Genomic DNA, 12974 nt, shown 5'->3' on the forward strand with positions numbered 1-12974 from the left:
CCAGGCTAGGGAGCAGCAGCCCCAGCCCTGGTTCCTCATCTCTGCACCCAGTGGCAGGGTGCCCACCAGCTCCTCAGCCCTGGTGCCGCTGGGCTGGGTCCCTGGCGAGGCACCGGCTGTGAGGATTCATCTGGCACCATCCCCCTCTGCCTGCCCTGGAGGTGTCTGTGTCCCCACATCAAAGCCTCTTATCCCTCCAACCTTTGGAGTTACACTGTCATTAAAAATCCTGTGCACGTGCTTTAAACTATCCCTACCGCCACAGCTAATAGGGGCCTCTAAATGGCAAAGCATGTCAGCTCCTAATTTACTCCACATTAATGCTGTGCGTTTGCTTTTGCACCTTGAGCTGGGCACAGAGCTTCACTTCCCTTGTGTTTTTTCCAAAATGTCATGGTTCTGCTCCTTGTTAGCTTTGCTTTCCTGGCTCTCCCCTCTCATAGCTGAGTACAGTGGCCCCTGGGATCACAAGCAGGGGCTTAAACCACTCTTCCAAGTGCTAGGGCAGCTGAAATCCATTGTCACTTGCTTTCTCGTGTAGTTTTGGGCACTTTAGGTCTGCTGAGCTTGGCGTCAGGATTGTGGAGGTGTTTTATGACATACAAGAGATGGAGAAGGTGTTTGGGAGACATCAATGTGCGACAGAGTTAACGTGTCGCTGGGAACCAGACCTGTGCAGTTCAGTCCTGAGTCCTTCCATCCTGCAACTCACCCCATTGCCTTCCTCCCTCGGGTGATGAAGGTCAGTGGGGTAATAGATATGAATGAAGTAGTGCCTGGTCAGCCCCCGATTCTGTTAACTTTTCCAAGACCAGGCTGTGGTAGCTGAAATCCACTGACATACATTTTTCTGCTATCATTGCAAAGGCTCATTCCTGCTGTGATGCCAGAGTTCTTCTTAATTTATTCTGAGACAACATTACAGGATGATATTAACATGCAAAAATGCTGTTCAAATTATTAGAAGGGGATTAGGTTTTTATGGGGAGACCACAAACATCTCTCATGCAGCAATCTTGTAGAGCACTGGGCGTCCAGCAATGCCCCTGCTCACTCCCTGTCCTGCAGGAGCTTTTGCCTGCGCAGCTCCTGGGGACAAGGGGCTGCTCTGGCCCTGCCCTGTGATGGTGGGATGGATTGGGACCCACAACACTGAAGCTTTGGGCCTGTGGTGGGACAAGCAGGTGGCCTGCGATGCTGGCCCCCCAGCCCCTCCATCCTGGCTGCCCCTTCACAGGAGGGATTGGATGGGAAAGGCAGTGCTGGGATTTCTCCTGTATTGACACACTCTTTGGTGTAGGAGGGATACTAGCCAAGCCCTTGAGGTAGCTATTTTTTATTCATTTCAAACCTCTTTCTATCCTGACAGTCAGCAAGCGCTATTTAAACTGACATACTGCAGAAATCACAGCTCGGGCGGTTGGCGTCCCTGTCTCACCCTGTGCCAGAGGAGGTGAAATACCCTTGTCACCTGCGTAGAGCAGGTGCGTTGGGGTATGCTCCCGAGATGGGGGATTCACAGTTTGTCTCCCCAGCCTTTGAATGGAGACCTCCCACCGCCCATCCCCAGCCATCACATGGCTGCTGCGGTTTCACTGTGTGGCTGCATTTCGGCGGGAGAGAGGATCCTGGCTGCTGAGAGATCAAAAGACCCCATCCTGTGAAAATCCATTCCTGCCGATATAAATGGAGGTCGACAGTGCTCGTTGTTGGCAGGACTGGCTCATACGTGTGCATGTTTTATCGGCACGGTGGATTGAAATGTCAAGAATGTGTGACTGCCAGGGCTCGCAGTATTTTCCTTGAAGGAACACTGTGGCCGGGGCCTGATGGAAACTGGGGGCTCCTCAATGCCAGACGTGGGATGCGCATGTGGCACAGGGGTGGGTTGTGGTGCTGGGGGCTGCCAGGGCTGGGAGAAGCACTGTTATCGCTGCTCTGCAGATGGGGGAGCTGAAGCACTTGCTGGAGCCCATGAGCAACTTGTCCAGAGTCCTTGGGGAAGGCTGCGGTGGAGCTGTGAATTGAACCCAGACATCTTGCTTCCCCCGCCAATGCCTTCTCCCAGAGCCCACGCTTCCTGCCAGTGATGGCCCTCTGTTCAGTTTTAGGAGAAAATGTAAAAATATTCTCCAAAACCACATGATCTCTTCCAGTTTTGGAGGTTCAGGCAGTCCCTTCAGCTAGACGCAGAACGGCTCAGACCCGAAGAAACAGCTGAGGTTGTGTTTCACAGATAAGATCCCCCCTCTCCCCACAGAGCTGGCTGCTCATGCTAGACTGAAAGCCACTACCATGTTGTCTGGACAAGTTCTCCATTTCTCTCGGCTCCAGCCCTAACCTGCTGCTGAACTGCTTCACTTCCCAGCCCGTGGCCTCGGCTGGGGCGGGAGCCTGCTGGTGGTGTCAGACAGCTGACCCCGGCAGACAGGCACCTCCTGGTTGCATACGAACTTTTATAAGAAACTTCTGCAAAAGTGAGCTCATGCAGCACGAGGCTTGCAGGGCTGGGGGAATGGTGGGAGCAGGCAGGCGTGGTTCCCTTCCCAGCATGCTGGAGATGGATGTGCAGCAAACAGGGACTTAACAACATTCTCTGAATAACATTGCATTTGATTTGTCAGAGTTCATAGCCAGAAACCAGAAAAGTACCTTCTGTGTAGTTTTTAACCTGTGACTAATTCCTTCAAGTCCAGGGGATTTGTTCTGTGCCTACATGGATGCTAAAGTGCAAGGTGAATTCACAGTCTGAGCCCTCTTTGGGGTTTTCTGTAGCTACTCTACCACTATGAGACTTACTGTCTGGGGATGCTGGTTGCCAATGTGAGTCTTTACAGAATGGCAAATATGAAAAGAGAACATTTGCACTGGAAAAAATAATCCGAGGAAGGAGCAGAAGCAACACTAACCCAGACTCCATCTAGTCAAAGCTGCCTGACCGCAGCTCTGCTGTGACATCGTGGTGATAGTGCATCGCCGAGAGTTATTCATAGAAGTGAAACTAATGAATAATTGCAAAAAGCAAACCAGCCTGGAAAAAAATGGTGTGGGCCCAAAGGACAATTTGCAACTGGAACCAGAGGCCAGTTTTCTCAGAATTGCTTTACCATAGGTTGGTCACTGACAGCAGTTTGAGGTTGCTCTGTGTCGCTGGTGGAGAACCTTCACTGTTTCTTTGGCTGATTGCCATGGAGTCTGGCAGATAAGGCATAAATCAGGGATCAATCCCATGGGAATGATACACAGCTTGTAAGGGAAAAGCTGGTCCTAACCTGGGACCTTGTTCTCTGTGGGGAAAAAAAAAAAAAAAAAGCCAATCAGTTGCATTGACAGAAATGTCCAGGGTGCAATTACAGCCCTGGCATTGCAAAAGGGATGCAAGCCAGCCTGAATCTCATTTGTATCATCTGCCTTGAGCTATAAGGTAGAGTTATAGCTGTGGTTGCCAGCGATTTCATGGCTTAATCTGTAACCGGTGTAATCCTCAGGGAATGGCTGTTGAGTCCCATTGACAGGGGTACACACGGCATCTCCTCGCATGCTCTGACGTGTCCCCCAAGGCAGCTTTACTCTCCGGTGTGAGTTTTGGGGTGGAATGGGCCCCGTGGCTTCAGCACCCACAGCCCGTGGGAGGAGACCTTGCCAGCACAAACTGGTCCCCAGAAATTCCGGGGTTCTGGGCAAGCTGCTTGAGTCACAGCCCCTGTGAGGTGAACCTGGGGCAATGACTGAATGCAGAGACCTGGGATCTGCTCACAGGGCTCGGCCGGCAGCCACTGCTGGCTGTTTGCTCATGCTTCACCCAAGCAGCATTGCAATGGGCTGGAGAAGTGTATTGCTGCCCTCCTGTCCATGTTCCCCCAGCTATATATGATGCTGCTCGGTGCGCACACTGCAGCTTCTTTGGGCTCCATTGCCACAATCTGTCCCATGCTTCCTGTCCCTCACCTTCTTGTCCCTCCCTTTAAATACCAGTTTTGGGAGCTTTGCTAGACAGTTGTCTTGCTGGAGGACAAATACCACCCTGCTCTGCAAACTCATCTGCCTGCAGACAAGTGGGGAAATCCCTCAAGTGGATGAAAGCTGGTGAATTAGGCTAGCTGGCAGACCACATATTTATAAAGCATCTCCTGTGATGTGCCTCCCTTCCCAGCTTCCAGCTGTGCATCTACCAGGTCTCTGCCCATCCCAGACAGAAGAAGTGGGGTAATTTGCCGCTGGAAAGAAGAATGGAGAAATAAGATGGCCTGAGACAGGAGAGCAGGAGGTCTCACCGTGGCGTGGAGGTGGCTCTCCCAGTGAGGCATCACAGGCTGAGGTTCGGCGGGGACTCTCCGTCTTCAACACGAGGGTGCTCCAGGAAGGGCTTTGGAAATTTAGCAAAGCTGCTGCAGGGCATCTCTGCTGCCCTGTGGTCAGCTAGCATGAGATGGCAAGACCCCACCATGCTCTTTGGAGCAAGCTACTGTTGATGCACAAGGCCGGTCTGTCAGCCTTGGAAAGCCAGTCTGTCAGCTGCCTGGTTAAGGGGCTCCTGAGTCAATGGGGTGCCCCTGGGGCGAGCAGGGTGGGTTCCCATTGCAATGCTGATGTTCTGCAGGGAAGTTAAATGTTTGTGGTGTGTTTGCACTTGCCTATAAAACTGGTTTTGTTGAGATGTGGCACTAAGAGGCTTTATTAGACCTGAAAAGGAAACCGGAGCTCCAGCTGATGCCAGTTCCAGCTGCAAGATGCTGTCAGTCCCCTCCTGCCCTCACTGGGCAGACAAGCACCCATTTCTGTCCCTGCCTCCAAGGCGTAGTTGCAGCCATTGCAGCAATATCTAAATCTACGGCCACAGTTTGCTACGAGCCTGGTGCCTTTTGCAGCGATATTAGGTGAGAGTGGGAGAACATGAGCACTTCCCAGCATTCACTTTCTCTCTGTTCACGTTTGACTTCCCCAAATGCGCGGCTCCAGCAGCTGGAGTGCAGCGCAGCAGTGCTCAGGGCAGTGCAAACACTTCACCCAGCCAGGATGCAGGCACACAGCCCGGCCGCTGCTTTGGTGTGCAGACGAATGACCCTTCCCAGAGGCTCCGTGTGCAAATCTCAGCATGCCAGAGGAGCGCTGTGCACCCATTTGATACCCAGCATCACAGCAACATTTGGGGCCAGACTCATGGGAGCCTCACTGAAAAATGTTCTTTGGGAAACATCATTACACATTGTGTCACCACATGGAGATAAGTGATGGGGCAGTTTTGCCAAAGCATGGCTACTTTCTGAGGCAAGAAAGTGCCTTCCAGTCTGTTCGTGTTGTGGGAGAGCTGCTTTGCCTGGCACGTGCAGCAGGGTTTCCCTGCATGCTGAAGCTGTGTGGGTGCAGGGCTGCCAGCGCCCCAGCCCTTGGCCCGGGAGCCCTTCCGTGACAGCAGCTCCTCGGAGCGCCTCTCCTCGAACTTAGAAATCATACCGTGTTTTTTTACATCGACCCCGTTGTACTTTTCTTGTCGTCATGTGCCTTTCGGTTCCTCTTTCCACCATCCAGACATTTCCCCTTTTTCTTTCCTTTGGAATTTTTTTTATTTCTCCCCATGTCTCATTTTGGGTTTTGAAGAGTCTGGCACCAGCCCAGGCTCTGGCGGCACCTGGGGCCCTGTGCACGGCTGTGGCCTGGGCAGTGCCTGGGGCCTGGAGGCTGGAGGCTGCTCCCTTCTCTCCTGGTTTGGGCTGCCTGGGCTTTGAGAAAGATCCATGCCGCATCCCAGGTGCCCCATGAAAGACTCGGCAGGACTTTAGCCATCTGCCTGCCAATGTGGGAGTGGGCACTGCAGGGGTGTCTCCATGAAAGATGCGTCCTCACCCCCATAGGGTCTGGCACAAGGCATTGCGCCCCTCTAAACTCCTCAGAAACCCCCAAAGAGACAGAAACTCCACAGAACCTTAATAACTCTGAATAAAGCGCTCTGTTTCCAGTTGTTATCCACCTTGGGCATTTTTTGGAGGAGATGGGATGTCCTTAGGTGCTCCATAACCTTTGCATGAATAGTTCCTTTGCTCTGCATAAACACATTCTTAAAGGAGCATCGGGCTGTCATTCTCCACTTACTTCAACCATCATACTTCTCTGTTCACTTGTTTAAATCAAGCATAAAGCTCTAACTGTTCTTTGAATATTTATGACTAGTTTTTATCTCATGCCATGCATACAAAACATACTTGATTTCTTTCCTAAAAGTTTTTTCAAGTGCAAAGTTTTAAAAACATGTGGCTTTTATTGCAGGCAGGAATGAATAACAGCATTCCACCAGTAACCACATTAAATGGAACAGTAATATTCATATGCGTAAGGGCAAAAGCTGCCTTGTTTCCTATTTGCAGTTGAACTCTGAAATTAATTAAGAACTAAAAGGATCTGACAGTCATTAGGATCTTTTAAAAAGGAGTGGAAGTGGCAGATGGGACCCATGCTCCAAAAAGCTCGGCTGTGCTATCAATAGCACAGAGGATGTAAGCCCTGAATATGCTCTTAATTGTTGCCGTTGTGAGGAGAGGAGAATTGCAGTGCTGAACAATGAAGAATGGCACTTTCGTGACTTCAGAACCACAGGATTCACGTCAATAGCACTCGTGCTCCTAAGTCACTTTGCAGCTTTTGAAAATCCCACCTCATCATGCTGCACAGAGCGCAGGACGCCCGCAAAAGTCTGGTGCCAGGGGAGCCGTGCGTCCTGGCTCTCATCGCCGTAGCGTAGCATCGCAGCGGTGTGTAGTGCTGATAATACCTCAAGAGCAGCGGCATTGCCCATGATTCACCCCAGTGCATGCCCCTGGGGCTCGGTGCTCTGGTTCCTGAGTGGTCAAGGATGCGTGTGTGGGTGTGCACGCATGTGGAGAGTCTTCCTGGGGATGCTGATTTAAGTAAGGACTGGTATACAATGCACTGGTGTAAAATGGGGAGAAATGGGAGGACAGGCAAGCCCCAAAGTTGTAAGGAGCGAATTCAACCGCTCCTCCAACTGTGGCCTTTTTAGTCCTTCAAATGGTGAAAGAAACCTGGCCCTAGGCAACCAGGTAGGAACCTCATGTTGATTTTCCTGGGTGACAGCATTTCATGCCAGGATCCAACACTCTTGCTAGAGTCTTCCTCCTGCTCTGGCTGCTCCGTGCAAGGATCCTGGACACCAGGCGACAGGGCTGTTTATGCAGACAGTGAGGTGGAGCGGGACAGCTGTGGCTCCCATGGGGTTAATGGATGTCCTGGCTCAAATCTTGATGTCAAATTGCAGCTCTTGCCTTGTGAGTGGGTGCTGAGGTAGGTTTTCCTCCCTTCTCTGTGGGTATCACCCAGCCCCGGGGCACACTGGCCACAGAGCAGTGCCCGGTGCAGCGCTGCTGAAGTCACCAGCAGAACAGTCTCACAGTAGGTCCCTTGCCCAAGTACAGGCTTCCCAGTGAGTTATGTCTGGGGCAGGCACTGTTTTTTGCACACACACACACACCAGTTTCCCCATATTTCTTCCCCTGAGTGCCACAACTTCCCTCCTGCCGGAGCCTCTTACTGCGGCTCACATAATTGCCTCATGAGAGCCTGTTTTGTCAGTGACACTCAGGGGTTAAAAATTGTCACCATCATGCACCCCATTGGACCTAGCATCTGTTGTTTGATTTATGAATGAATAGCACGCTCCCTCCCTGCATGCTGCTCTCAGATCCCCTTCCCTTAACTACAAAATAGATCCAGACACCCGCATAGCCCCACTGAGCACTGTGCTCCTGAGACAGAGTTTGTGATGAATTTTTAATAGAAAGCTTCCTATAGGCCTCTGCACTTACTTCCTTGCTGTTGAAGCAAGTGGCTCTGCTGCTAAATAACAGCTCAAATGAATTAAAAACTACAGAGGAGACTGTAAGGGAACTAATCCCGGCAAATAATGATTTAAAGAGCTGCTGACCTCCCTGTAAATGTGAACAGTAGCTTCAAAGTATTTGAAAAGAGGCCCATGCAAATCCTTGGTCTTATACCATATTAACCTTCCCTGGAGTGAGCAGGGGCTGGAGGAATACTCCCCACGTGTCGATATGTCCTGGTTTGCGGAGGAACAGAGTGGTGTGTGCTTCGTTCCTCTCTCTCCATTTCCAGCGCAGCTTCCAGGGCAGTTGCTGTCCAGTTTGGTTCTGTGCTGCAAAGGGAAAGTGCAGGGGCTGGTGGCTGAAAGCCTGGTGTTTCACTTGGACATGAGTGCCTAACTTTACCCTCCGTCACCTGGAGGAGGAGCCCCTCTTTGAGGCTGAGGGATAATTCAAACGACAGATAATTCCTGTCAGGGCACAGAGCTTGCCAGTGCCAAGGGTCCCCACAGCTCTGGGACAAGTTCTCTTGCATGAACACCTCTTTGCTGGAACAGATGCTGGGTTGCTTTGCTGAGCTTTGCTTGTCTTGGGATGACCAGCCAATCTGAAGTTGGGGGAAGTCTGATTTACCACCGCTCAATGTTTTGGGTTGCATTTTGTGTTGCTGCAAGGTAGGGCAGCTTTATACCTATGCAATGGGGAAGTGCAGGGCAACAAAATGATGCAACAGGTTACGGGAGTGAGCCTGCCTCCCGTTGCTCAGACGTTAAAAAAAAAATAAGTCAGCATGGGGTGTCAGAGGGTGCTGGTGTGAGTAGCTTTCGGGGTGGCTGCAGGGGAGGGGCGGGACATGGTACGCTGCACACCTGGAAATACCCGGCCTGGGTGACTGACTCCAGGTATTTCGGGGAGGCATTTATATGGTACCTTGAGGACACTGAGGTGATGCAATTAGTTGCCCTTTTGAGCATGTTGTTACCAGTATAAAAACGGATTTGAGCAGTTCATGGACAGCAGGGCTGCAAATGGACACTGACATAAGGAAGGAATGTGCCTTCATCATACCTGAATGCGGAGGTAATAGCAGGAGGGTGGACTATGGAAATCATCCGGGTTTGTGCCCTCTCTCTAAATAGCATCACCTCTCCTCACCAAAAGATGTAGTGATTTGGGCTAGGTGAAACAGATTTGCATAAAGCTTAATGAAAGGTAAGAGCCTCCTGGGGAGGACCACGCTGTGTGGCCACAGTGCTTACAAAGTCCTGGTGCAGAGCAGCTCATCACCGCACATCAGCTGGACAAATGCCCGAGGACGGGCTGCTCCTGCCCACCAGCATGCCCCCAGCTGGGCACTGCCAGGCCCAGGCCCACCCATGCTGGGGGACACCAGCTTCTCCGTGCAAGCGCCCAAAACCCGTGAATGGGTTTGATGTGCTCCATGGCAGGTGCTCAGGCCCTCCCTGGCTGCAGTAAATGGATTATATTCTCACTTTGTGGCATCTATAAACAGGAGAAGAACTTGTCACCTCTGCTGGTGCGGAACAGGCTGGGAGGAAGGGGGCCAAGGTGCTGTGTCACTGTCCATGCTCTGCAGGGATGTCGGGTTTTAGGGAGGGACACTTTAAAGGCAAGTTCCCAGCAGGACTTTAAAGAAAAAAGAAAAAAAAAAAAGACAGGAAAAGCAGGAAATGTAAAGCCAGTAAACCTAGAAATGAGCATCGTGCCGGGGGGAGGCAGCTCTGTCCCACCGGGACCCCCCACACCGTCCCAGCCCGGTGCTCCGTCTGAGAGCAGCCGGGCGGGGGGGGAACGCGGGGGCCCCGGGGCCGCGCCTCGCTCTCCGTCGGGGAGAACCCGTGCAGCAGGGAAGAACCGAGACCGAAATCGCACCGGTGGGGACCGCAGGGCGAGGTCGGCTGCCGCGGCGGGGCTCTGCGAGGCCGGAGCAGCGCCGGCCCCCCCGCCCGGCCCCGGCACGGCCCCGGTCCGGGGCGGCAGCGGCCCGGGCAGCCCCGTCGCGCCCGCCCCGTCGCGGAGCCGCCGCGCGGAGCCGCGGCGCCCACCGGCGGCCGCGCGGCCGCACTGCAGCGCTGCCCGCCGCGCCGCGCGGGCGTGCTGTGCCCCCCCCCGCGCATCCCCTCCGTGCCACCCCCGAGGGGACCGGGGGGGCGGCGGGGATCGAGCCCCGGCCGGCCCCGGTGGGAGGCCACGACAAACCCGGCCCGCCCGCGGCGCTGCCCCGGGCTCCGCGCCGAGCGGGGGCAGCCGCGTTCTGCGTGCGTCCCTCTCGCTGCTACGCGGGGGCAAAAAATAGCAGTGAACGCGGCGGCCCCGCGGCCCGGCGAGCTTTCCCCTAAAAAGGGCAGGATCGCAGCGCCTCCGCGCAGAGAGCCGCCGGGAGACGCCCGGCACGCGGGGGCCGGCGGCCGACCCCCCGGGCAAGCTCGGGGCCGGCGCTGTCCCCGGCACCGGTGCGGCTCCCGCGGGGCCGGAGCAGCTTCCCTGTGGGCCCCGGTTACCGACGGGGCACCGCCGCGAGGGAACCTCCGCTCCTCCCTCCTCTCTCCCTATTAAATTATTTCTTTGTTCGCTTATTTTGACACACGCAGATTTTTTCTTTCGGTCGTGTCCCCGGCTCGGCTCTTGCCGGCAGCTGAAGGGGAGCCTGGCCCGGCTCCTCCGCGCCCTGCGGCTTGCGGGGGAAAATGTTTCGGCAGTTCGAGGCGGGATTCGTCAAAACAAGAATTTCTTTTAGTTTTAAGGGAAGCCGTGTTGCACGCAGCCCCGCGCAGCGCGGACCGGGGCCCGCTGCGGCCCAGCCGGCTGCGCTCCGCCGCCAGCCCCGACGTGTGGTGCCGGCCCCGAACCTGCGGGAAGCCGCTGAGCCCCCCAGCGCCGCTCAGGCCCGACCGCGGAGCGCGGAGCTCGTCCCCGCCGCGGCAGAGCCGGGCCGCGGGGCAAAGAAATCCCCGCCTCGCCCCTCCGCCGCTGCCCCCCGCCCGCCCCCGGCGCGGCTCGCTTCGCGGCGCGGCGTTTCCGCGGGCAGCCGCAAAGAGCCCGACGCCTTCGTTTTGTTCCTGCAGAACCGGTCGCTTCGCCACGAGTTTTCTCGCCAACGATTCCGGCCGGGGCCGCCGGCCGTGCCCAGACCCGCAGACCCCGCAGAGCCGGCGGGGGCGCCGGGCACCGCGGGCGCCCCGGGACCGCCCGAGGCTGAGGCGGCTTCCAGCTTTCGGGGGCCAGAAAGCGGAGGCCGGGGAGACGCGGCTTGCAGCGCGGTTTGCGGGGAGAGCCGCCCCTCGGCGTAAGCCGGCGGGGCCCAGCGGCGCGGCTTCGGCTCCCCCCGCCCCGCGGTGACCGAGCCGCGCCGGGGGTCGCGGGCGGCGGCACCGGGAGCGCTCCGCGGCGGCGAGAGGGACGGGCCTCGCTCCCTGCCGCGCCTCACGGCCACGGCGGCGCCTCCGGCCCCAGCCCGGCCCCATCGCGCCCCAAACCCCCCCGGCGGCGGCGGCGGCGAGGAGCCGCCGGGGCCCCGACGTGCGCCCGCCCGGCCCGTACGGCCCGGAGGGGAGGGGCCCCGCGAGGCCACGCCCACTTCGAGAGATGCCCCGCCCCTCTTCGGCGGTCTCCCCGCCCCCTTTCGGTGTGGCCACGCCCCCGCGGCCCCCAGGAGCCGGGGGGCGGGCGGGGACGAGGCCCCTCGCGGCCGCCCCATTGGCGCGGCGCCCCGTCCTTCAGGCGCGGCCCGCCCCCCCGGGGCCGGCAGTAAATACGGTACCGGGCGGCGCAGCTGACACTGGGGAGCTGCTTTCGGGGCCGCCCGGCGGAGGGGACCCGCCTGCAGCCGAGCGCGCCCGGCCGCGACGTGGCTGTGCCGGGGCTCCGCGCCGCCTTTCCCCGGGCGGGGCGGGCGGGACCGCAGCGAGGCCTCCGGAGACGCGCCCCGGAGCCGGGCGGGAGTAGCCCCCCCTCGCCGCTCGCCCCGGGCCGCCCCGCCGAGCACGGAAATCTGCCGGGACGGAGCGAGGCGGCGCGGGCCTCGGCTGCCGCTGCCCGAGCCGCCCGCGGGGAGCGCCCCCGCCGCGCCCCGCCGCGGGAGCCGCGCCGCAGCCGAGCGGTGGGCGCCGGGCCTCGCCGGGCCCCTCTTCGTCCCCCCCGGCCGCGGCGGTTCCCTGACGCCCGCTGTTGTGATGCGTATTCCCGTAGACCCGAGCACCAGCAGGCGCTTCACACCCCCCTCCACGGCATTCCCCTGCGGTAAGATGGGAGAGAACAGCGGGGCGCTGGGGGCCGCCGCGCCGGGCGCTCGGACGCGACCCGAGGTGCGCTCCGTCGTGGATGTACTGGCCGACCACGCCGGAGAGCTGGTGCGCACCGACAGCCCCAACTTCTTGTGCTCCGTGCTGCCGTCCCACTGGAGGTGCAACAAGACGCTGCCCGTCGCCTTCAAGGTAAGCCGGGAGCTCCGGGGAAGGCTGCGGGGCGCCGGGCCCCGCTACCCCCCTCCTGCCCTCCGTCCCGACCCGCTCGCCTCTCTCCCTCCGCCCCTTTCATTTTAACTCGCTCCTGACATCACCTTCACGAGAACCTCTTTTATTATTTTTAATCAAGTCTCTGCATTGCCCTGCGGTCACCGCATCTTAGATATTCCGTACAGTTAGGATCTCTCGGGCAACTTTGAAGTTTAATGAGAGTGGAGGTTAATTACCTTCCCGGGAGAGGGAGAGGGAGGCAGGGACGGGAGATCTAATCTGCAAGAAGAAAGCGAAGAGCTGGAGCGCCGGCACCGGGTTGCGCTGCCCGAGCCCCGCGTGCCTCCCCACGGCTCCGCTCCCGCGGGACGGGACGGGGCGGCCCAACGGGGTGCACCGGGACGGGCGGCCCCGCTGCGCGCCCGGCGCTGGGGCCGGGGGAACGGGGCCAAGGCGAAAAAAGCGAGAGGAACAGCGGGAGGAGAGGCGGGGGAATCAGGAGGGGCTGGAGAGCAGGGCCGGGCTCCGGGCAGCCCGGCGAGGCGGGGAGGTTTTTACAAACCGGGTCCCCCGGCCGTGCGCTGTCGCCGGGAGCGCGGGGCGCCGCTCCGCGGACCGGGGCCGCTTCGCCGTCCGCCGGTCGCTTCTCCTCTCGGCGGCCGCGCAG

The 12974-nt window shown here is 57.8% G+C and overlaps 1 protein-coding gene across 2 annotated transcripts in view; it reads left to right on the plus strand.

Annotated features, from left to right (window-relative positions):
* RUNX3 (RUNX family transcription factor 3) overlaps positions 1 to 12974 on the plus strand; it is a 59840-nt gene that overhangs the window by 9234 nt on the left and 37632 nt on the right. For both annotated transcript variants that reach the window (XM_040534821.1, XM_040534820.1), the window contains exon 2: positions 12042 to 12286. In XM_040534821.1, coding sequence (XP_040390755.1) covers positions 12042 to 12286 — 245 coding nt within the window. The remainder of the gene's footprint in view (positions 1 to 12041; positions 12287 to 12974) is intronic.

The sequence above is a fragment of the Cygnus olor genome, chromosome 23 (genome assembly GCF_009769625.2).
Source record: "Cygnus olor isolate bCygOlo1 chromosome 23, bCygOlo1.pri.v2, whole genome shotgun sequence".
Lineage (NCBI taxonomy): Eukaryota > Metazoa > Chordata > Aves > Anseriformes > Anatidae > Cygnus > Cygnus olor.